At 48.9% G+C, this 25,229-nt stretch overlaps 1 protein-coding gene and 1 long non-coding RNA gene across 3 annotated transcripts in view; one reads left to right on the top strand and one right to left on the bottom strand.

The window, feature by feature from the left end:
- Positions 1-25,229, top strand: part of Kcnh1 (potassium voltage-gated channel subfamily H member 1) — a 278,882-nt gene that overhangs the window by 138,367 nt on the left and 115,286 nt on the right. For both annotated transcript variants that reach the window (XM_050148258.1, XM_050148259.1), the window contains exon 7: positions 1,368-1,797. In XM_050148258.1, the coding sequence (XP_050004215.1) occupies positions 1,368-1,797 (430 nt within the window). The remainder of the gene's footprint in view (positions 1-1,367; positions 1,798-25,229) is intronic.
- Positions 1,860-12,290, bottom strand: LOC126505394 (uncharacterized). Its single transcript, XR_007592893.1, has 3 exons — positions 12,208-12,290; positions 4,512-4,647; positions 1,860-2,531 (listed from the first exon to the last, which is right to left on the bottom strand). It is a non-coding gene; the product is annotated as an uncharacterized lncRNA (long non-coding RNA).

Raw genomic sequence — 25,229 nt, forward strand, 5'->3', positions numbered from 1 at the left:
TGGGGGAAGTGGGAGAAGCTAATGGACATTCCCAATGCACGCATCTTAGAATCATGTCAGAATAGGAATCGGGTGTGGAGGGGTCCAAGTGCTGTGGCGTCTGTAAGTGTATTTCAAGTCTCTGGGGTGCCAAGAACTGGTAGGTTTGGGCTTGTGGAAGCCTGAGTGGGGCTCTGAACCACCCCTCCTTCTTCACACAAGAGGACAAGCAGGTCACTAGAATCCAAATGGACACAGGTGGCCCAGATTTCCACCCTGGTTTTTTTTTTTACATGCCACTGTGTTTTTGCTCAGCTTCTTGGACTGTGTGTGTGTGTGTGTGTGTGTGTATGTGTATGTGTTCAGTGTCTGACTGTACATACCCCAGCCTCATAGCAGAAATGCCCTTCCCAACAGAACCTCGGCTCTTTTTTCTTCCAGCCCTTTCTCTTGTTCTCTTACTTTAATTTCTTCTGATTTATTTATTTGTTTGTTCGCTTGTGGCAGAATCTCATTATGTAACCTTGGCTGGCCTGGAACTCATTGTGTAGACCAGGCTAGCCTCTAACCCTAATCTGGTGCTGAGGTTAAAGGTGTGCACCTCAGCTATTTCTCAATTCACTTTAATTTTAAATATTTTTTCTAATTATTAAAGTAATGATAATGACGGAGGTTAGGTAACTCTATGCTTTTATAACAAACTATGTGGAAATAAAAAAGCAGCCTGTGGTTCCTGATTGCTTTCTAATGCAGACATATTTATTTGCTTATGTGCAATGCGGTGTGTTTATATAATTCATTGCCACATGAAATAAATATGATACAACTCAAATATTTCATATTGTATAATATTTCATATTATACAGCCCTTGAAATTTTATTAAAATAACTGGTAGTATGGAGAGATGCATATGTAAATATATCCTAGTTCTCATCTACTTGTTTTATCTTTTAATCAAGTCATAAAATACCAAATAGGAATCTCTATTCCATGCACCTTGGAATAGAATTCTAATTTTACACGGTGGAGAGATGCTTAGCAATTTAAAAGCTGTAACTGCTCTTACGGAGGATACCAGTCTAGTTCCCAGAATGCACTTGGCAGTTTGCGATTGCCTTCCAGGGACCTGACATTTCCCTTCTGGTCTCTACAGGCACCAGGCAAGCACATGGTGCACATATGTAGTTGCAGATAAAATATTCATACACATAGAATTAAAATAAACAAAATCTTATCTAAAAACAGAATTCTAAGAATTTTTAAGGGTTGTATAATATTGCATGTCATGGAAACATACATGATGCTTAAGCTAACGGCAGTGATGGGGCTGAAGGATGGAGTGTTAGCTGTGTTCCTTTTCTTTGACTCTGTGTCCATTCCCTTCCAGGGCATCAGCAGCCTGTTCAGTTCTCTGAAGGTTGTGCGCTTGCTCCGTCTCGGGCGAGTGGCACGCAAGCTGGACCATTACATCGAGTATGGAGCTGCGGTTCTGGTCTTGTTGGTGTGCGTGTTTGGGCTGGCTGCCCACTGGATGGCCTGCATCTGGTACAGCATTGGGGACTACGAGATCTTTGACGAAGACACCAAGACGATCCGCAACAATAGCTGGCTCTACCAGCTGGCGATGGACATTGGCACTCCATACCAGTTCAACGGGTCTGGCTCGGGCAAGTGGGAAGGCGGGCCAAGCAAGAATTCTGTCTACATCTCCTCCCTGTACTTCACCATGACCAGTCTCACCAGCGTGGGCTTTGGGAACATCGCCCCGTCCACAGACATTGAGAAGATCTTCGCGGTGGCTATCATGATGATTGGCTGTGAGTATGGCACTCGGAGTGGAGTGGGGGAACCTGCCTGGTAGCCAGGCCTGCTGCAGGCTGAAAATGGAGTAGGGGCTGCTCCACCAGGAGGGTCAAGGAATGACCAACAGACGTGTTCTCTCCTGAAGATAGGGTTGTGGTATTTCTGATCACTAAACCAGCACGTGCTCATTGAGAAGCAAGCTTAGGAGGTGTAAATGGTGTGCAGCTGTAGCTCAATTGGTAAAGCACTTACCTGACTTGCAGAAAGCCCTGGGTTCAGTCCCCAGCGCTGTATGGACTGGGTGTGGAGGAGCATGTGGGTAGCCTCAGAATTCAGGACAGTCAGGCTAGACAGAAAGTTCTAAGCCAGCCTGGGTTCCCTGAGACCCTGTTAGCGGAAACAAAGGGAGAGAGAAGAGGAGAGGGGAAGCGATGGGAAGAGACAATTACTTTCTGGTGCCTTCACTAGTCTGCTTTCTCTGTGTACCTGGTCTGGATACTCGATTTTTATTGTTTGGAGAGACGGCCTCACATACAGTTTTCTGAGAACACTGACAGGACTTTCTATGTCCATTTTAGTCTTAAGACAGCGAGTGTGGTGTTTCGGTTACACAGCGAAATGTTCACAGCAGGGTCCACCTGACAACCGTCTTCTGACACCGCCGCCTTTCTTTCCCTATTATTTTCATCGAATGTGTGTCTTGTGCTGCGTGTCGGTTTAAACATAGCTTAGATCTGCGTAGTCCAACCTGGCATGAGAAAAAAAAAACAATGTCTGAGTGAAGATATTAGGGTGTCTTTGGCACCTTTGCATTGGTATGAGCTGAAGTTTAGGGTTAAATGAAATATTCTATTACAATCACTCTCCTCTTCAGGTTTCCTAGGGAAAATTTTACTTCTTTAGAACTAGTCTGGATTATTCCTTCCTTCTTTCTATGTTCTTCCATCCTTGCCCCTCCTCACCCAGGTCTTTCAATGTAGCCCAGGATGACTTGGAACTCACTATGTAGCCTGGGCTAGCCTCAAACTCCTGCCAAACTTCTTGCCTCAGCCTACTTGAGTGCTGGGATTATAGACCTGAGTCATAATTATTCCCAGCTAAAATCAATATTTTCCTGTCTGCCTCTTGGTGGAGAAGTCTCCATGCTTGATACACAACACACATACAGGGGGAGAGAGAGAGACGGGGGGAGGGGGGAGAGAGAGAGAGAGAGAAATAGATTAATGGCATACTGTTCCTGCATTGAATATCCCCCTAGTTCTTGAGGCAAGTACTTATGTGTAAGTCATTTTACCATGACAACTGTGTGGTTGTCGCTGTGAAAAGTGCCTTTGGCTGATGACAGTGACCTTCCTTCATTCCAGGAAGTCTTAGTAGGGTGGGAACCTGCCTGGCTGGAGACATCAGTGAGCCTGAGTGGTTTGTGATCAAGCTGCTATGGTGACTACTGTACTGTGTTGACAGGGGGCAGGCTCCACGGGGGAAGCTTCCATTTGCAGCGATCTGATCACCCAGAGAACTCAACCTCCAGAGCCCAAGGGAGCCCAAGGGAGCCCAAGGGAGCCCATGGGCAGGACTTCCTTTTCTTGGATAAGGTCCTCAAGGTGACATTGATGAATGAATGGCTGACACTCTTGGCCTACCCGTTGAGAGGTGCAGATCTGGGGTAGACGTTGCCACCCCGCATTGTCCTACCTCCTGATCACCTCCAGTTTCTTGTAGCTCCTTCCTCGTGCCTGACGCAGGCAGATCCTGGGAGTTTTATGCAGGATGTGTCTGAAGGGGTAATTGATTCTGGGAACTGGGTGCTGGTGTAGCTGTTGCGTTTGCTCCTTATTTTAAGATGGGTTTTAATAGAGATGATTGCCTGGCCATGGAAAGCTGAGTGAAGGATCCGTGGGTGGCTAATTGCTTCAGTTTAATTAGAACTTGGGGTGCTTTCTCATGTCTCAGGCAAGGATTTAAGACTTTTTCTCTTCTACAAGGGTTTCAACCTTAACTGTGCTGGTTTCTAGTCAGGACTTGCAACTTACAAAAAGAAAGAAACTTCAGTGCTGGGGATCAAACTTAGCCTCTTTCGTATGTTAGGCATAAGCCTCACCACTGAGCGGCTTCTCAGCCTGCTTCCAGAATTTTTATGAGCCTCGGAATGCAGAATAATCAAAATGATATGCTGGGCATAGGGCCTTTCAGGGGAGATAAAGGCCCCATTATAGCTGTTACTGAGAATTTGCTAAGAGTGGTCAGTTAGAAATGGGCCTGTTTCATGGTCTCAAAAGGTTTTTAGGGCTTCCTTGCAGTTTGTCACACAGAGGAGAAAGAAAAAGTCCTAGGGGCATGCAATGAAGACAAACACATCTCTTTCCTGTCCCGTGACTGTTCTCCCATGAGAGTATTGTTTCCTAAACCTAAGAGGAACCCTGGCCATCTCCGCTCCTTATATGTCCCCACCTTCTCAGAGCCAGACACCCTTTCCGTTCTTTACGATAACACGAGACTATCAGTCAGGCCGTGTCCTCGGTGTGGTGAAGCATGTGGACCGTTGGGCTAAGAGCTCCCGTTTGACTGTTTGCGGAGCTCTAGTGAATGCTAGACACTGCGCTGAGCTCGCCCACATGCTCTGTTGCTTACTCTGCCGGTTCTTCCATAAGGAAAAGGAGGCTCACACAAGTGTCCTCATTCTCAAGAACATGGGGCTGCTGCGGAGAGAGCTCAAAGGACTGCTCACCTGTGATGGTGATGAACTCACATGTGGTGTGGGCCACCTGCACAGATTCTCCATGCTCGCTCACTGACACGTGGAAAATTCCTCCTGTGAACTTGAGCAGACTGCCCATGGCTGTTGTGGAAACTCTCATTGGTTGCTGTTTTAATATAAGAACACAATTAGGCTTCAGACTCGGGACCAGGTATTTATGGGAGCAGCTATTTTTCAGCAACCTGTCATGTATGGTTACAGCTGTGACATATGTCTAACACATTCCCCTGTTAATGAGAAAAGCTTTGTACCACGTGTAATGGTTGGTAATCAGCCTGGTAAACAAACACCAAAAGAGCCTTCCTTCAGGATGGCTGCCAGTGTGGGGTGTCTCCCTTCCGCTGTCTCTGTGCACATAGGTGCACACTTACGCCCCCTCTGAACCACTCTTGGGTCAGACTTACACGGGGACTGAGATACCTAGCAGTGAGAGCCTGGGCATATCCCAAGATCTCTGTGCTGTCTCCCTCCCGGTAATCCCCAAAGATAGGAATGAGACTCAATTTTCTCCCCTTTGTATTGAATTCTTTGTGCCAGGGAATGGCATTTCTTGGCTCTTGTGGGGCCAGGTTAACTGTGCTATAGACGATGTGTGCTTTCTCTTGCTTCTTCTGTCTGCTGTGAACGTCTCATTGCAACTTGCTTATTCTCCAGAGGATCCCAGGAATTAGGAAAGTGAAGCATTTCCTAGCTAGCCTACGTTTCTCCATTCTAATAGACTATCCCATTAAGAGAACGTGGAAACCGAGGCTGTCTTCAATGGGCTGGCTTTGGGTATAAGCTGTTATCGGCCCTTGCTCTGGCCTCCCTGTTGGCACAAGCTGGTGACAAGGGCCTGGAGTTGGAGTCCTCATGGTGGTTGATCCCGTTTTCTAAATATGTGTTTGTACTTTTCCTTTTCTTCTTATAATGTCACCACTGTCACTCTGTAAGTGGCAGTCATCCTCTCTGGTGATGGCAGGGGATCCAGACGGCATACTCCAACTCTAGATACCACCCCAGCCCTGTGCTGCTTCCTGTGTCTGTGAGTCACGTCTTTCTCCCCAGTCTGCCCCCAGCTGAGCACCTTCAGCTGGGCACCAGTGCTCAGGGCCTTCTGAGAACACACTGCACAGCCCCCTACTCTCCTGCTGGACCTGAGCTTTCCAGATGAACGCTCCCGAAGGCTTGGCACTCCTACACGACACCAGGCCCACTAGGAGTGGGCTTCTTTATGTCACCTTCTGGTTTTTCTAAAAATATACAGTCATAACACTCAGGAGGAACTCGGGTGGGAGAGAGAGTGAAGATACTCTTAAACAGTCCTAATCCCCTATAGACTCTCAGTAAATATGGACATGTTCATCCTTAAATGGTTCTAATCACCTATAGACTCTCAGTAAATATGGACTTATTCATTTTGAACAGTTAAGGCCTTAACCTTTGGGAAGGGATGTTCAGTGCTTCTGAGGAAGCTTATTAATTATGGGATACAGAATCTTCTATTCAGCAGAGACCCAAAACAAGTTTCTTAAAAGTTCAGGCTTTACCTGGCTACCTCACAGATACCAGTGACCAGCTTCCTTAGTATGTTCATGTATCACTTCTGTATTGGGATCCCATGTGGCTGTTCTAGCTTCATCCATATTTTCCCCCAGAAAATAGAAAGAAAGGTATGAAAAAGGCCAGCTACACACTTCTTTTTTGAGAGTAAGACTAAGAAGTTTAGCTATAGTAATTTTTTTAAAATATCTCATTGGCTGAAATTTGATGATCTGGCCACATGTAGCTAGCTGCAAGAGAGTCTGAGAAATGTAATCTTATCCTGCCTGCATCACTGGTTGAGGGAAAACCAACCAGATTTAGTGGTGTTTTGCCAGGGAGAAGAGACTCTGGCTCAAGTTTGAAATATGTTCTGTGGTTTGGGTTGTACAGTTTAGTTTTTGGCTAGAGTGGGGGGGGCTGCCCCTGGTTCTGCCCCTGCTGATAGAAGTAAGAAGGACATTGCCATGATGAGACATGACAGCCCACAAAAAAGGCAAGAGTTTTCTATCCAGAGGCCAAGACTCTCCATGTCGCTAACAGTGACTGCTTCTTGCTCTACCCAGTTAATTTTGTGTTTCCTGTTCTTAGAAAAAATAAAACAATAATTGCTGCTCCGTCTAAGGAGCGCGGGAATGCTATTTAATTTCATTTTTGGTTCATGTTTATTTTGGGAAGTGGAGCAGTTTCAGAATTCTCTGGAAGAAGCAAGCACTCACTTGTCATTTGTTCTTAGCCTTTTCTAGCAAGAGAATGCTCTGCTTTTTCTCTGGAGCCTGATTCACCCCCCACCCACTGCCCACGGCCGTGGGTATGTCAGCCTGTGGTCCAGCCTGGAGCTACCACCTGCCCCTCTCTTCCCTAATTCCTCTCTTACAGAAAACAAGCTCACTTTGTCCCGCCCTGTCCCTAGCCAAGTTGATTGTGCCCTTTAGGGTCATGGGCCCTTTCTTTGGGGAGTCATTGTTTTCCTACACACTGGGCCTTTCTCCGAACAGGCTTCTATCTCATTATCTTTCTTGCTGTGGCTTTTTGTTCAGCTCCAAGGAGGTTCTAGAGGGTTGGACCCATGGGTCTCTCTGTGTTCTCTCTTCTCTGTGCCTGGTGGACGTGTGTTGCCAGAGCGTGGGAAACAGTGTCACTTAGAACCAGCCAGATCTGGTTGCCAGAAGAACAGAGTGGTGCAGAGCACCTGGCACTGAGGTCCTGCTGGGGTGCCAGCAGTAGGAGCTCTTCCCTGCCCCCACCCCCATCTTGTAGCACATCATGGAACTCAACAAATGATGATCCTACCAACCTCATTAATCCTGTGGGTATGGTCTTCTGTAATAGAACTTGAACTCACTGTGACTGTAGTGTGTAACAGGCAGGTCCCTACATGTAAGCACATCTGGTGTGTGAGTTTTCCAGATGCATGCAGACATTCAAGAAGGCAGTTGTCATGACCACAGAGCAAGTTAAGGGAGGCTGCTGGTGTGGTTGAGGAGGCCTCTCCCAGTCAATGCCCATGCCTACCGGGCAGCATCCTGATTGTGCAAGACACAGGACCGAGAGCAATAGGAGTTCCCGAGAGAAGGAGCTAGAACACAGAGCACCCAAAACATCTTGAGTAAGGCATTGGTAGCCCAACAACCCTTAGAGCAGGTCTCACCCCTCTTAGACAGATAGGAAACAGTTTGCCCCAGGGCCTGGATCCGGAGGTGGGTGAGCCGGATTTTGATTCCAGTTTCACCTGACAACAGAGGCTTTCTCTTCGTGTTGTTGCTTCCCTTGCTGATTATTTTGGGACACAGCAAGGCAAAACATCCTTTGTGTTGTGTGTGTTGTGGGTGTGCAGCACTAAGAGCAGAGCTGCTATGGGGGGCACTGGAGAGATGGCAAGGAGATGCTTTCCTGCAAGACATTTCTCTAATTTTGACCTATGATTATAATCAAACTTATCCGAATGCATTGTGGGAAGACACCAGTCTTGGTGGTAGCTGGGCACTGTACCCGGAAAAAGGATTTACAACAAAAACAATCACTAGATGTTAGGAAACTTGGATGGGGATGGAAGCTAATAGAGGAATTATCTCTGGCCTCAGAGATGGGCATATTATTTGCAAAATTCCCTTTTTAAAAATGCAATTTCTACTGAGATGGAAGTGGTACTATTGCTAGAATTCAGCATCTGTTACCATGTGTTTCTATCCTATCCCTGTTTCCTCTGAAGCTTGTAACACTCTCTGGCTGGGGTAGTGCTGCCTCTTTGTTATGGCTAAGGAGACAGTGGTGTTGCTTGCCACAGGTAGTGCATCTAGCAAGAGGGAGCTGGGCTCACCAGTCCTGTGCACTGCTGTGCTCACCGTCTCCACTGCCATGACAACCATTGGTTCTGGTAATCACAAGCGATGCTGGTGGACCAGCAGCTGGTGCCTTCATGGATTGTGTCAAAGCACAAGGAAATAGGTGGTGGTGGGTCAAGGGTGGTAACAGCTCACTTTCCCCTCATGGCAGAGGAAATAATAAATGCAATTTCATGCCTCCAGCTGCTTTGTGTCAAGTACTTATTATAGTTTGCAGTTGATAGACTGACACGTACAGGCACCTAAAGAGAAATTCTACTGAGGAGAAGAGAATGTTTCTTCCTTTAAAAGTGATAGATGAGAGCCTCCTGGGGCAAGTTTCTGAAGATATGACTCACCATCTTTCCATGTCTGAGCTACTGCCCCAGCTCCCAACAAGAACGAGATGGCTTCAGAGAACTCAGCTACCACCCAGCCCCTGCTTTCCTCCAAGTAGTAAGGAGAAAGCACTGGTGATCCTGGATGAGGGCCTGCCCACTCCCTGCCAGTCCTGGCCAGTCCCTCAGACTCTGTCCTGGGTAGGCTCATGTTTGTGACCCACCCAGAGTCTTCTACATGTCTAGAGATCAGGATTGCAGTGCCACGAGGCCCACGTGCTGTGTATTATGAGCAGTCAGACTCCTGCCCTGTAGTCTTTCACTCAGGCAGAGTCTGGGCTGCAAGCTGGGCCTTTAACGTGAATGATTCCTGAAGTATATGTGGAGTGTTTCCATCTGTCTCTCAGACAAAAGACTACATAGCTTGTCTGTCAGCCACTTCTCTGTGACAGCGCTCTTTAGAGGAGACTAACTGGATAAGAGAGACTCGGGAAAGTGACTCCCAGTGCCCACTGGGCCAGCCAAGCTGCGATGGGTCAGAAGCCACCTTTATGTCCCGGAAGTCACAGAGACTTGGAAGTCCAAGGATCAAATCAGACAGGCATGGAAATGGATCTTGGCTCTGCTCTGCTACTTGTTAGGATGAAACCACTGTGTTCCCGAGTCTGTTTCTTCATCCGGGAATGCTGCAAATGGAACGGCAGCGGTGAAGGGCAAGGCTGTTTTTTCTAGAACCTTTGTTTTCCCCTGACATCCGGCAGGGAGTCCCAGGTGGCCTCGCGTCAGTGGAGATGCTGTTCCTTACCGTGCCTTCGCGGATTTGAGTCCGGTAGCATTTTTACCAGGGATTATGGAGGGTGTTGGTTAAGGGTTTAAAGCCTGGGAGAAGACACGATGGAGAAGCCGGTGGAGGGATTAGGGATCACCCACCTTTGGTGGGAGAAGTTCGTACTGAAGGTTTGTGTGTGGGACTCAATACACCAGGATCGGATGAGGATGCCTTCAGACTGCCACTTGGAGGGTCAGCTCCACAAATCCTCAGCTGTCCTGACTCTACAAGTCTCTCAGGAAAGCTTCCTTTCTCACTTTCCTTCCCGCACTTATGAGAGGGGATGCTTTTAGCTCTCATCAGCTGGAGGCGTGGCTCTGAGTTATAGCTATGCGATGATAAAACCCACCACTGCCTCAAGAAAACTTGGCCAGGAACGGGGGCTGGAGAGGAGCCCAAGCTGAAGGGTAGCAGGCTTTGGAGTAAGGCAAGAGTGTGTGAAGGCACCCTGAGCTCTGCAGAGCATGGGGCTAAGCTTGGCCAGGATGACCCTTTATTTGTGCTATATAGGAAAGGAAGGGAGAGTCTTCTGGGCTGAGCTTGAATGGGGGTGGCAGAGCCAGAGCAGGGGAAGGGAACACACCGCTTCCTGCTTAGAATGGGCATAATGGCAAGCCATAGCCCTGGCTTAGAGAGCCCAGGGTTCCTGTGGGTGAAATGGAGAACCTAAAACACCCTTGAAGGATTCCCCCCAAGCCGTCCAGAAGTGTGTATTAGCAGGGGAGTCAGAACAGCCCTGCAGAGAGGCACAGTGGTGTTGCGGGAGGTCTTTCCGCCCCTCCAACCAATAGCTGCTGTGATACCACGCGGAAAGACCTCCCGCAACACAGTGGTGCAGCTGCTGGACAGATACTGCCCATCAGGCCAGCGTGGCCAGGTGGAAGGCAGGGACAGAGGCATGGACAGGCGGGCCATGGGTTCCTCCTGGCTGGCTCTGGAGTCCCACCCTCCCTCTTGGGAAGCTCAGGTGTTTAATTACACTAAGCTGTGATCACATGCAGGCACAGGAGGCCTTGGCTGGAACCCAGCAGTTTAACCAGTGGGAGGGAGGCAGGATTTCAGAGCCCAGGGCTTTGTGAACCTGGCTCAGTGGCATTTCAGCCTTTTGTCCTTGCTTTCTGCTCTCCCCAAATTTCAAACCCAGTGTGAAGACAGATAGGCAGCCACTGTCTTCTAGTGATAATGAACTAGATCTCCAGTGGCGGGGGCACTCACGGAGCTCCAGACTCATTTCGGAAGTTGCCCCATCAACCATGTTCCCAGGATTCCCTTCTGCAGTTGGCTTTTTGGATCCAACCCCACAGTGTGACATTTATCCAAATGTGTCCTTCCCGGCCTTGGCTATATTCATCTAGGAACACAGGCATGAGCAGGGACATAGTAACCAGCACAGAACTCTACGAGCCCATAATCTCCTTCTTCTGACACGTGCAGCAAGGTTGTTAGAATTCAACTCATCTTAGTGTTTAATCATTTTTTCATGTTCATGTGTGTGCATGCATGTGTGGGGGCATGTGTGTGGGGTACACATGCATGTGGAGATTCAAAGTTGATGTTGGGAATCTGTCCAGCTGTTCTGTTGCTATCTCCACTGAGGCAAGGCCTCTCAATCAAACCCATCATTCACTACTACGGCTAGTCTTTGCCTTCTGACATTGGGATTACAGGATGACTATGCCTGTCCAGCATTTCTTGGGTTCTGGGGATGAATCCTGGTCCTTGCTCTTACATGGCAGACACTTTAACAACAGAGCCATCTCTCCAGCTCAGTTTTTAATTTGAAAAAAAAATGTAACCAGTTTACAAAAGCATAACCAGTTTCTGTATAATGTCCATTACATGCATAGTGCGTTATTTATTTATCTGCAGTACTAGGGAGTGAACTCAGAGTTTTTCACATGCTAGGCAAGTACTCTATCATTGAACTATTTCCTCGGGTCTCTACCTCCAAGCCATGTCCCCAGAGAACTATCCACCTCTGAGCCATGTCCACAGAGATCTATCCACCTCTGAGCCATGTCTCCAGAGCTCCACCTCTGAGCCGTGTCCCCAGAGCTCCACCTCTGAGCCGTGTTCCCAGAGATCTATCCACCTCTGAGCCGTGTCCCCAGAGCTCTACCTCTGAGGCATGTTCCCAGAGATCTATCCACCTCAGAGCCATGTACCCAGAACTCAACCTCAGAGCTGTGTCCCCAGAGCTCCACCTCAGAGCCGTGTCCCCAGATCTCTACCTCAGAGCTGTGTCCCCAGAGCTCCACCTCTGAGCCATGTTCCCAGAGGTCTATTCACCTCAGAGCCGTGTCCCCAGAGACCTCTGAGCTGTGTCCCCAGAGCTCCGCCTCTGAGCCGTGTTCCCAGCACAGTACACAGCTCTTAAATCAAGGAAACACATCCATCTCCTCAAACATTCACCACGTTTCCAGGGGAAAGCATTCACAATGCTTTCATTTTTGTATATAGAGCCCATCATCGTCATCTGTGCCCTGGTGCTCAGAGCTGCTGGCTTCCATCTGTATCTCCATATCCGCCATTCAGCCTCTCTCCATTCCCCTTGTCCCTCTCCTCTCAGCTTCTGGAACCACATTGCTAGTCTTTATTTCTGGGAGAGCAGCTCTTTTAGCTTCCAAATGTGTGTGCGATCATGCGGTGCTTACCTCCGGGTGCCTGGCTTATCTTACTCATTGCGATGACCTCTAGTTCCATCCATGTTGTTGCGAATAACAGAACAAAGCCTGTTGCCCTAGGTGTGTTAGTGATTTTGTTGTTAGTAACCCAGGGTCCCCAGTGCTGCCTGTTGCTTTTTGTGGGAGTGGTTTGGGGAGCCATGCAAAATCACAAGTAGGCATTCAGGGGTGCATGGGCAAGGAGCACGCATTTGTGTACAAGTGTGCATGTCAGAACTTGACGTCGGTCATCAGGTACCCACCTTGATCACTTCTCCAAGTCGACTTCTTTTTTTAGTGCTGTTGTTTCCTGGTGAGACAGGGTCTCTCTGAGCTTGGAGCTTGCCAATTGGTTAGACCGACTGGCCTGTCTCTGCTGCCTTAGAACTGGGGCTCCAGGCAGGCACTGCCATGCCTCTGGCTTTTGTGTTACTACTGGGGGGGGGTCTGAACTCGGGTCCAGGTATTTATGTGGTAAGTACTTTATCGATGGAGCCATCTCCATAGCCCAGAGCTGCCTCTTCTCTCATCTCCTTTCCATCCTGGCTATTCCTCCAACAACCCATGAGATTCCTTGGTTGCAATGTGATCCCGGTGGGTGGCTCTTTCTGACCATTGATGTACTGGTGTTCCTTGTCACCTACAAGGGCTTGCAGGAGCTCAGTGCTTGGCCCCGACATGGAGGAAGCATCCTGTGTCATCTTCCTTAACTCTGGACTGGGACAATCAGGGTCCACTGTGTTGCCTGTATTTCACTGCCTCTTGCTGAAGCTTTTCTTCATCACAGTCTTTTCCCATAGACCCTGCTTGAGTTGGGGCAGGAAGGCTCTGGGTTCTCTCTTCTCACAGGACCTCAGCGATGGCAGTGCTGCTTGGCCAGCATCTACACGAGGAAGGCTGTGTATGGGTTCATCTTCTCTTGAACTGGCTTTTGGACTCAGCTCCATGATCCCAGTAGAATGATCCCTTCCCCACCGCTTAGCAGTTAAGGAGAAATGTCACTCACTTACTCTATAGAGGTATAACTCTGGGAAGTGACCATTGGTCCCCACGTCCTCGCTCAGCAGCGTGGTTCCCAGGGTCTCTCATTGAATAAATTCCAACCTTTTATCTGCATGGGCTTAGATGTGGATTTAGCTGAGTTGTAATTTGAAATTTACTGTTATGATTCTGGATTGTCTGTGAGGCATGATCACGGGCATTTCCTCCCATCCTGGGGTAGGTTACCTTTCCCTTCTACCCCCGAGTGTACAGAAGTGAGCATGCTTAAGAAGTCCAGTTTTGCTGGGTGGTGGTGGTGCACCACTTTAATCCCAGCACCTGAGAGGCAAAGGTAGGCAGATCTGTGAGTTTGAGGCCATCCTGGTCTTTAGAATGAGTTCCAGGACAGCCAGGGCTATATAGAGAAACCCTGTCTAGAAAAACAAAACAAACAAACAAAAAACAAAACAAGCAAAATCCAGTTTCTTTCCTTTTGTTTTGGGCACCGTATGTCAGAGTCTTGTCTTGAATCCCCCCTCTGGTGCTCACCTCCTTGGCCTACAGTCATGCATGACCTGCTCTGCGCCACAGTCAATCCCAGGTGCGGGTCCCCACATTTTATCACACCTCACGGCACTGCTGCCCTGACACCTGTCTCCTCTCTGGCTTACTTCAGAAGCTGTCAGAAGGGGAGAGTGCACCCTGCATCCTTGAGAGAACTGGGGAGAAGGTGTGGGTGGAAAAGCTGTGTGCACTAATTTTCTTGTTTACCCGCTGGGTGTATCATTTCCATGTACTAAAGAACATATTAGAACTAGTTCTGGAGCCAGGCGGTGGTGGCGCACACCTTCAACCCCAGCACTCGGAGGCAGAGCCAGGCGAATCTCTGTGAGTTCAAGACCAGCATGGTCTACAAGAGATGTTCCTAGACAGGCTCCAAAGCTACAGAGAAACCAACCAGACCTGTCTCAAAAGAAAAAAAAAAAAAAAAGAGTTCTGGAAACCTTCATTTTTTTTTTTCTGGGATGCTTCTGAAAGCCAGAGCCAAGAGCAAGACTATGGAGTGACATTATACCCTTTCTTCCAGTGGGGGCCTCTAGAATCACAGGGTATTGGCTAAACCCGAGCACCCTACCATCCCTTCCCTGGGCGCCGTACCTGTCTGCTGTGATGCTCTGGTGGCTGGGCACGGCTGCAGCTCACCCTGCTTGCCAAGGACAGTGAGCCAAGGAGGCCTAGCTGGGTCTGATCCCCAGGTTCAGAGGCCCGGCACTCACAGCCAGCTACACGGAGTCAGGACTTCTCTCTCCAGGAGCGCAGGCCTGACACGGTGGCAGCTGCTTTCTTGCTCCTTCACCCAGCTGCCCCCCACGTTCCAGGAGCCCCTGGGAAGGGAGATGGGCAGGGTACAGGTGCCAGCTGATGTGAGGGAGCTGAGGGCTTATCCTGGACTAAGTGAGTTTGATTTAGGAGGCGTGGTTTAAGTTCCCGCCGCTAACACACTGCTTGGAGCAAGCGAGAGTCTTTCATGCAGGTAAGGGCGTGGCTCACATGTGTTTTTTTTCCTTCTGTGACCACCTGCACAAGTGGATGAGAGCCCATGCCTGGTCTTCACAGAGTTTCTTCCCCATGGGGTCCCACTGCTGCCCCTTTGAGAACCCTACAAACCATAAGAGTAGCACAGACGTTTCTACCTCAGTCTGGCTTCACTGAGATGAAAGACTCGTCCTGCCTGGGCCAGAGTAAAAAGGCAGTGCTGGCGTTTGGTCTCTGCTCGCAGGACTCAGGGCTGCATGCAGCTGGGAGGCACCCGTGTTGACCGTTCCGGTCATGCTCAGATAATGGAGAACGCTTACCGGCCAGTGCCTGTGTCTGCATTCTGAAGCTCAGTGTCACCCGGACATGTGGCTTTTTTCTTTTTTTTTTTTTATGTTTAGACAAATAAGGGAACGGCAATGTTGATGCTAAGAGCACATGTATTGGTGACTTCGTAACAGACACCCTTAACTCACACTGACTCCGTCTTCAGCCTGTCAGCTGCCCTGTGCCATTACAGCCCTGTCACAAATCAGAAAACCGAAATATGGAAAGGCTGTGATCACCCGCCTCAAATGCCCCAGGAGATGGAGGAGCAGGGATCCAAAGCTCCAACTGTGTGCACTCGCTGACTCTGTACCGAGCCTGCCCTAGGACCTGAGTCCTCCCAGGGTACCAGGTGTTCTTTCTCCTGTCTTTGAGAGGGGCTGATGTTCTGTGGGGGGCTGGGAGGGAAAGAGAGGTGGGTAGACCCTGATGAAAATGGGCTAGAGAGATGGTCTCCTCTTCTTCCTCGGCCCCTTTGCTACCCTATCTCTGGTGGTTTTGGGAGGTTCCCAAGCCAGGAGCCCACTTCTGATCAACAGCTTCTACCTCTGAAAATTATAGGTGATGGTAGCTGCCTGGCCAGCTAGTTGTGAGCCACAGACATGGTGTTTGTGCAGTTCTTGGTGGGAGCTGGATAGTGGTAGGTCCAGAGTGACTGACATCATCATCTGGGACCACACTTGCCATTCTTCCTCATCCTCTGCTTCCTCACTCCAAAGGGAGACGTGGGCGTTGCCTGATGAGCGCTGTCTAGAAGTTGTCTGGCTCCAGCACCTCTTTCAAAATCGACACAGATGCCTACGGCATTCAAGAAGGTAGACAGCCTCCAAGCGCCGGAGCTCCAGAACCTTTTCCCTCTGTCATAAAACACAGGGGTATTCACTTGTTTGTGCCCCCCGCCCTTGAAGTAAATGCTGTTGCCACAATGAGAATCCCCCTTGTTTTCCACCAAGGGCATCAAGTCTCTTCTCTGTTTATTCGCTAAAGATGGAGGTCCTGAGGCAGTGGAAACTGGGGGGTGGGGGTGGGCTCACGAGGTCAGAGCTCTTTTCCCTCCCAGCAAGCTTCGGATCACTCACGTCACCACACTGCAGGGCACACTCTGCGGCTGCTCTCCCACGGCCAGGGCCAGGCTTCTTATAAAGCAGTTGTCTCCCTACTTAACAGCCCCTGGTTGAATGTTCTCACATTTGTCGCTTAGTGACCTTAATTGGCATATTAGTGTGAGTGCTTGGCTTGACTTCCTGCTGCCTGCTGACATTCCAGGGCTCCTTCAGGCCCAGGGTGAGCTTGCATGTACATTTCCCAGCATGTGACTCAGGTGAACTGAGGGAAAGTATAGGGCATACAGCTTCTCTTCTAGGGATCCAAGAATGGTACATGTGTATGTGTGTGTGCGCACACGTGTGTGTACATGTGTGTGTGTGTTTCACAAGGTGGAGTGAGATGTATGAAGGCTGTGAGGTTTGAAGCTGGGACTCTCTGCAGTAAGGCTAGAAGGAGGAGGAAGAAGAGGAGGAGGAGGAGGAGGAGGAGGAGGAGGAGGAGGAGGAGGAGGAGGAGGAGGAAGGGACAGTGTGGGTCCAGGGAACATGGGTTAAAAACAGACCTTCAGTGACATGTCAGGGAACTGCTGTTCCTTCACCAGTGTCTACAGATGCATCTGTGGCCTTTTGCACTCCATCAGAGAGAGGTTGTATGACCCAGGCTTACACTCTCAGCTCAGTGGTGACCTTGATCCAGGGTTTGTGTCCCTGTCACTGATGTGACCAGCTCTTCTGAGCTTCTGCCACCCTCTCCTCTGTTCCTGCCTCGGCCAGCAATCCTGCTCCAGGAAGCCTCTGTGTGACTGCAACATCCCGAGTACCTCACACTTCCCATAGCCTCCCTGGCCCACCAGCCTCTCCGGACACATTTGCCCTTTCCAGGGAAGCCATCATCTCAGTCTGCAGCTTAAATTAGAGGGGAGAACTTCTGAATGCACTTCTGCTGGTGCCTGAGCAGCTCCAGCTCAGCCCGAGACGGGAGCCACAGGGAAACCTTGAAACCTCCATGGGATGCTCTGAGCCAGCCCGAGGCACATCCACTCACAACTGTGCCTTTGAAAGCATTCTCTTCAAGTCACTATTTATCCAGACCTAGTCTCTGCACCACCCATTTCTCTGTAACCTCTGCTAAGGGAAGAGACCCGCTTGCTTCTTTCCCAGGTGTCTTCTCAGAGTTCAGCAAGAAGCCCTGCAACAGGGGGTCAGGGTTGAAGGTTCAGACCTGTGAATTCTTCCCCTCTTTCCTCAATCACGTTGTTGCTTTGTTTGTTTGTTTTGATCTGGTTTTCATGTGTAGCTTTGTGGTGTTTGGTTTGTGAGAACAAGGTGCTGCTAGAGACAGCGTGGGCCTTAGCACAGGAGAGGCAGACCCGGCTCCTGCTTTGCCTGGGGACAGCACTGTGACTGTACAAGTAGCCCTACCTCTCCAAGCCTCGTTTTCCTTACCCAGAGAGTGAAAATGTCTATTTCTCTTTTAAAATGGCATTAACCCTTTACCCGTTTGTTTGCTTACTTATTATTTATTTGCTTCTGTGTATATTATGGGAGGCAGGGATGCTGTGTGAGGCAGGTCTGGAGGTCGGAGGACAACATGGAGAAGTCAGTTCTCACCTTCAGAAGCGGAACTCAGCTGATCAGGCCTAGTGACAAGTGTCTTTACCCACTGAGCCATCTTGTTGGTCTGGGAACAAATTTGTTAGCTGACAGTGTTGTGAAGATTTGATTGGACCACCAGCTCAGACCATAATCAAATTCATCATGTTTATCATGGTTCGTGTGTGTGTGTGTGTGTGTGTGTGTGTGTGTGTGTGTGTGTGTGTACCTATACCTGTGGAGATCAGAGATCAATATCAGGTGTCTTCCTCAATGACTTCCCCAACCTGCATGTTGAGACATGTTTTTGCAGTGAACCTGGAGCTCGATGGTTAGTCTACACGGTTGGGAGTTCAAGCCATGTCCAGACCCTGTGGTATCTCTAATCTCTCTCCACCCTTCAGCAATCTGGAACCACCCATCATAACCTAAGCTATGGCACTTGGTCTTGATTTTGAATATTTTAAACCAGACTTCATAGTCCGTCTCATCCAGGTGGATTTGCGATCAGTCCCTCCAGTTTCACCTGTTCCTGGAAAGAGGACGTCTCTGCCTCGTTCTTTCTAGAAACAAGAGAAGTACCTATCAGACTTGGTTGTAGAATGTATTTTTCTCTCTACCAAACATCAGCTGAACACAGGAGTCCATCAGGACTGGTCCTACTAACTGTTGATATCCCCTCGTGGAATTCCCTCGCTTGGGCTCCTAACAGCTCTTGCCAGCCGTTTGTGTGCAGTACTGCCCTTGCACACAGCCTAGAGCTCGCCAGAGCGAGAGTAGAAGAAGGCTGGGGAGATTAACTGGAGAGGGGCTGCATCTGTGCAGATATGGGGGAGCCAGCATCCACGCTAGATGGAGACTTTACAGTGCAGTTGCCATGGGGTCCCCCCCACTTCTGCCACTAACCCCTCTATACACAATACATATATATGTCGGTTTCCCTTGATGGACTTAAGTGGTTTGCTTTGGTTTGTTGTTGGTATTTTAAGAGGAGGGTGGATACTGAAGTCTCCCTCGGGGAAGAATTCTTGCAACACACCCTTTCTCATAAGACCCTTCCCTGGCTTGAAAACTCAAAAACTAGCCTCTACCCTTGGAGGTTCAGATCTCCATGGTAACGTCAGATCACTGCTAGTGCTGCCATAGGGCCGAGTCCTTTTCTGATCCAGTGTGAACAGAACCCCTTGAAGATAGCCACAGGCAAGGATCTGCTTGCCTCGAGGGAATAACCCTGCACAAAACGCTGCAGGAACTGCTCTCCTGCAGATTTCAGTCTTTTTCTTTACTATGCCTGCTCTCACCCGCTCCTTGCTTCCTCTCCTCTTCCTTCTTCTTCCTTTGTGTGTGGGGTTGGTGTGTGTTCTCTTACAAAGAGCTGAACTTTCTCTGGGCTGCCCGACACAGTAATTTGTGTCCCATAACAGATGGCCAGGTGTGGGTTTGCTCTAGCCTTCCACAATAGACCTCCATTTTAGCCTGGCTCACATATACAATAAATTCTCAGAGACTTAGCTGAGGGTCGAGGGCCCAGGACTCTCACTCAAATGGCACCCCTCTTTCCCTCTCTTCCTTCCCCCATCCCTCCCTCCCTCCCTCCCTCCCTCCCTGTCTCACCTTCTTCCTCTCTCCACTAGATTCTGTTCCTCAGCCCATCTATGGTAGAGAGGGAAAGCCCCCAGCCTACTCCTCAGTGTTTCCCATGAAGCGTTTTGTGAGTGACAGCTCTTACCGACACATCGTCACTCACCTGTGCTTTGGGGGCAACTGAGACCAGGTGAGATCAGACCGAAGGCCTTGTTGATGCACTTTGTGTTCCTGTTTCCACGGGGCCACGCCACAAAGCCCTCCCACGTGTCGCTTGCATTTGGTTTCTTCTCGCATGCCTTGCTCACGCGCGTGATAAGCAATAGCAAAAACAATTGCTGACGTCCTCTATTGCTCAGCACCTCTGGTGATCGTCTGGAGTACTTCTAGCTTGCTTGTTTTGTGATCTGTCAGTGTTAATCTCAGCTGAGTGGTGCAAGGAGATGTATGTATACACCTGGCTCTGTAGGGAAGGTGGAGGTAGAGACAGGCCTGCTTACTACAACAGTCTGGACCCAGAGGAGTCCTGGGCAGGAGGAGGCCTGGGGCAGGAGGAGCACTGAGTCGGGAGGAGGCCCTAATGCAGCCTGGTGCAGGAGAACCCTGGGCCTTTCTGCTTTCTCATAGCTACCCACAAAACCATTTCCTGTCTTGAAGTGCTGGTCTTCCCCACCTTGGCTCTGCTCTCAACTCTGCTGCTCTGTGTTTGCTGGTCCTGGTATCTTTGTCTTCAGACTCCTATTGAAGACTGGTATGAGTGTGTGTGTGTGTGTGTGTGTGTGTGCGCGCGTGCGCGCGTGCTCACGCGTATGAGCATGTGTGTGATGTGATATAATTACAGTCCAGAGGAGTGTATGTGTACACACATGTGTGTATGTGCATGTGTATGTGTGATTTGATATAATTACAGACCAGAGAAATTTTGTGTGTGTGTGTGTATATGTACCTGTGCATGTGCATGCATGTGCGTGTGTGATGTGATGATATAATTACAGACCAGAGAAATTTTGTGTGTGTGTGTATGTATGTATGTGTACCTGTGCATGTACATGCATGTGCGTGTGTGATGTGATGATATAATTACAGACCAAAGAACCCCTCGGCTGCAAAGTGTCCCGTCTATGTAAGGCATGTTATCCTGCATCTCTGGGCTTCTCCATCTAGATACAGATCAGCTTCTACTTTGGAAGGGTTGCACTCATGTGCCATAAAGAGATAAGCTGGGGCCTCACAGTGGCCCACACAGGGACAAACTGCAGCATAGTCTGTGGTGGTGAAAACCTTTGTCAATTGTCACTGTAATGACCCTGAGTGTAAGAGATGCGTGAAGAATAAAGCACAGTCATCAGAGGGTGGAAAAACAATCTTCATGCAGAAGGTAGATAAACAATCTTAAAGCAGAGGTGGATAAACAATCTTAAAGCAGAGGAGCGTGGAAAGAGTTAACAATGTAGACCAGCTGGCAGAGGGTTCACCCAGATTCACGAAGCTGAAATTGGGTATGGCGGCACACACCTGTAATCTCAGCACTTGGGAGGTGGAGGCAGGAAAATCAGAAGTTCAAAATCAATCTCAACTATCATAGAGGATATCTAAAGCTATTAGGCCCTGCCCTCCCACACATTGCACGCCCTAAAAGAGCCGTGTGTTGGGTCCACCAGTGCTGGATAATGGAAACTGGATTTGCCTTCTTGCCTGAAATCTGACAAATGGAGGAATCTTATGACATTGGAGATCAAGCTAGCCAGGAGAGTCATCCCAAAGCTTGGGGAACAATGGGAGTAGCCCTATGACAGCCCCCATACAGTCTTGTTATAACTCCCCGCTGGGGCTGCAGGAAGGGGTAACAGAGGCAGAACCTGGGGTGTATGATGCGCTGGACTTCATAGTTATAGGACATCAGAGAGGACTCCAGAAACTCACCACAAGGTGACCGGAAGGTGCCTCACTGCTGTCCAGCGCTTCCATCTTGTCATATCCAAGTCCAAACACTACTATTGGCTCAATGCTGCTGTTTAAATTGATTGATACATTTTACATGAATCTATTTAAAAGACACGGATACTAATCACTTTTCTTGTTGCAAAGACAAAGTATCTGGCACAAACACTCTAAGACAGGAAACAGCTATCCTGGCTCACAATTTGATCTGTGGTGGGAAGAGCCTCCCGAAAGCCAATAAAGAAGTGTGACTTTGGATGCTTAATTAAACTGAGACACCCCTTGAAGGTTTTGAGTAACTGACAGAAGACAAGAAAGGGAACTGGGGATAAGGTCCTCTCACTGTCCTAGTTTCGTTTCTGTTGCCATGGTAAAATACCCCAGCAAAAACAGCTTCAGGGCGAAAGGGTTTATTTCCCCTCACAACTCTAGAGTTTAGTCTGTCATAGCAAGGAAACTGAGGCAGCAGAAATGGCAAATGGATTCTGGTCTAACCTGGGCCAGAAGGGTTTGGAGGGGGAGAAGAAAGTAGAGGAGGGGGACAATAGTGGGGACTGGGAAGAATCCCCACCCCCGAGGTCACACTGAGAAGACGATGTCTCTCCTCCTAAGAAATCTTCCTGTGGAGGGCGACTGATGTCAGGAGTATTTAGGCGAAGAAGAGCAGGCAAGAAGCATGCAGTCTGGCAATCGGGGTGCAGGGGAGGCTGCTCGGTCATCACCTCAACTCTGGTTCTTCAGGGTCTGGTTGTATCAGGAGAGACGATTTCCTGCAAGCCCCGATATTCCTGGAACTGGAGATGAAGTAGAAGAGAACACCAAGAAAGGGACCAGGTCAAGGGCAACATGAAGTTAATTGTTGCAACTACTGGTTCTCTTCTACGTTGCAGGGCACAGTGAAAACTGCTCCCTGTGCTGGGCTAGGACAAGCCTGCACTGCAGAGCTTGGATATAGTCACGCTAGCTTTGGTGACTGTAACTTTGTGAGGGAAGAGAAAGATGAAGTGAGCTGGCCTTATCTGCCTTACGTTACCAACCTTAGGCAAATATTTTGGGACTATGGAGGAATCTGACCCCAAATTCAGGTGCCCTGTGCTGGTTACCCATCAGGCAGTTGCAGGGAAGGTCCGTGGTTTTTTAATAAAAGAAGCCCTTAAGTCCATGCTGTGAGATCCCGGGCTGCGAGGAGGTTCACCTTGGTGCTGAGTCCTTCTGAGAAATCTTGTTTTATCCATCATCATCCATGGGCCGTTTCCAGCACATCTTGCATTTCAGGTTCCATAACTGCTATGTTTTTCACATCCAGCCTGCACTGAGCTGGCTTGATGCATTGAACTTCTCAAGACAGCATATTGAAATCCTGTCACTTTTCTTTCTTTGTAGACACAATGCCTTCACGTGCCCCACCCCAATGCTCTTCGGCACATGCTCTGGTCTCTGATGTGACTGATGTGTGCTGTAAGCCTGTAACCTGGGATACAGGGAGGTAAAGGGCCTTCTTGGGATCATATAGGAGGAAGGGATAGACCAGGGTACCTACCTGCTCTGAAACTTAGACTCCTGGGACTACCCTAGATTTCCTCCACACCTCTTACTGTCCCAAGGACCCCACCTCCCTCATCTGCTACAGGTGAACTTACCCTGACAAGTGAATTACATTGGGCCTTGCACACGAAGGACAACAGTTCACACGACTGCTCCTCTAATGCCAGGGCATCCCCAATTGTTGTCCTTCCAGTGATCAAGGGCCGACATGTACAACGCAGACAATGTTGGCCTTGCAGCTTGGCCAGAGGGGCTGCGTCCTTCATGTTCTTGGCGGGCATTTGCTGCTGCCCTGAGTGAGGCATGGAGTCCACACCTGTGGCTGAGTTTGTTTTGCCAGCACGGCCTACAGAATGGTTTTTCAGACTCTTTTCCCCACATCCTAATCTCATGCTTGCTGAACTGCTGAACTGGTAACATAGGGAGAGAATGTGGAGCCAGGGGTTGTTCCGGGGAACCAGCCACCCAGCTCCTTCCACACTGTGTCCCTGCTAAACGCTGGTACCTGTGGGCCACACGGGTGTTTTCACAGTTCCTGTGTTTCCTGAGTGTTAGAGACTCCATCTGAAGGATGATGACTTGGCCATGCTTTCTCCTTTCAGGGCTGAAAAGGTTTAGAGATTTTGCCTGGTGTGGCATTTAATTAGTGAGGCATTTAGATGCAAACTTCAATTTCTTCTCTCCAAACAAAGAGAAAAACCTCAGCATCCCTGAGCAAACACACCCAGCCTGAAGAGGGAGTGGTTTGCCTCCCACTCTCGGTCTCCTCTCAGGCTGGTGTTTCCTCCTCTGCTGGCTGTTCTCAAGGACACTGAACGCTTCTCTGACTCATCACGGAGGAGCCAGAGAGCTCTGCCTCCTGAAAATGCTGCCATGCTTTGAAGGAAGAGGGGGCAGTGGGTTTGCCCGCTGAGCTGGGCTGGGTTTATAAAGACCCTGCCTGAACACAGAAGACAGTGGACCGTGGGCTCCTTTCCATCCTGAGATCCAGGGAACGAGGTGACATGTTGTTCATGGCTGGCTTGTGAGACGGTTCCTTCCAGGCTTGACTTCCTCTGCAGCCAACCTGTGATTCTGTCTTCCCTCTAGGGGGTTCAAACACCCCACCCTACCCCACCCTGCTCACAGATGTGCCCTGACCAACCACTGCATGGCAGGAATATTCATTACTTCCTAAGAATGTGTATTTACTTATGACTACCGCCTCTTTTGGGTCAGTTTTAGAAATGAAACAAACGAAAACATTAGACTTTCTGCGTTAGAGCTGGGATTTGGCTGTTAGCACAGTACAGAGATTTCCCCATATTCTGTCTACCTTTCTAGGTGTACCATCCACCTCGTTATCACCTTGCTGCACACGTGCTTTTGTGACAGCCGCTGAGCCTGTGTTGACACACCATTATTACAGTCCACTGGGGTTCATTTACACACCCATCCCGTGGTTTCGAACAATGTACATAGACCCATGATTACAGTTTCCTGTTACATGTTTGCTCTGCCCACACCTCTGCCCCAGCAGCTTGCCACACCACAGGTGGCAAACAGTGAGCTTTTCATTGTTTATGTAGCTTTTTCTGAGTCAGCATGGTGGCACACACTCTTGATCCCAGCATTTAGGAGGCAGAGACACATCTCTGAGTTTCAGGCCAGCCAGAGCTATACAGTAAGACCCTGACTCAAAACAAAGAAAAAGACATACTTATTACTTTTACAGACTGCCGTGTAGTCAGAATCATACAGTGATCAGTCTTTGTATTTGACTTCTTTTTACATAATAACACACATTTAATGTCTTTTTATAGCGTGACAATCCCTCTCATTTGATGCTGCGTATTATCCTGTCATCTGGAAGGGCCATCATTTGTCCACTCGTTTGCCGAAGAACATTTTAGTTGCTCTTCTGGGTCTTGGCAATTATGTACAAAGCGGCCATGTCTGTGTGCAAGGATTCATCTGAATGTCAAGTTCAGCTTGTTAGGGCAAACGCTAAGAACTGATGGATTGCGTGCTAAGAACGTAGTCTTCCATAGTGCTGCGTTACTTTGATTCCCACCACGGTGAGTGAGCATTCCTATTGCTCCACATTCCTGTCAGCGCTTAATGATGTCATCTCACCATTGCTTCAGTTGGTGTTTGTTTCCCTTCTGTTCTGAGGCAACGCAGCTTCTCATGTCCCAGACCAAGGCCATCTATGTTTTCTTCTGTGTTACCCTCTGGGAGCTGTGTAATTTGTTTCATAGGGAGATCTGGCATTGTGAGTTAGTCTTTATGAAGGGTGTGAGGTCCATGTTTTGCTCTGCATTTACATATGAATGTCCAGTTGTTTCAGCACTGTTTGTGAGACCCTCTTTCCCCATGGTGTTGTGTTTGCTCCTTCGTCAAAGACCAATGAGCTGTGTTTGTGTAGGCTTACTTGTGAGCTTTCCAATCTGTTGCAATGGTCTTAGTGTCCATACTTTA

The sequence above is a fragment of the Alexandromys fortis genome, unplaced genomic scaffold, assembly GCF_014885135.2.
Source record: "Alexandromys fortis isolate MF-2015 unplaced genomic scaffold, M_Fortis_MF-2015_v1.1 scaffold_62, whole genome shotgun sequence".
Taxonomy (NCBI): domain Eukaryota; kingdom Metazoa; phylum Chordata; class Mammalia; order Rodentia; family Cricetidae; genus Alexandromys; species Alexandromys fortis.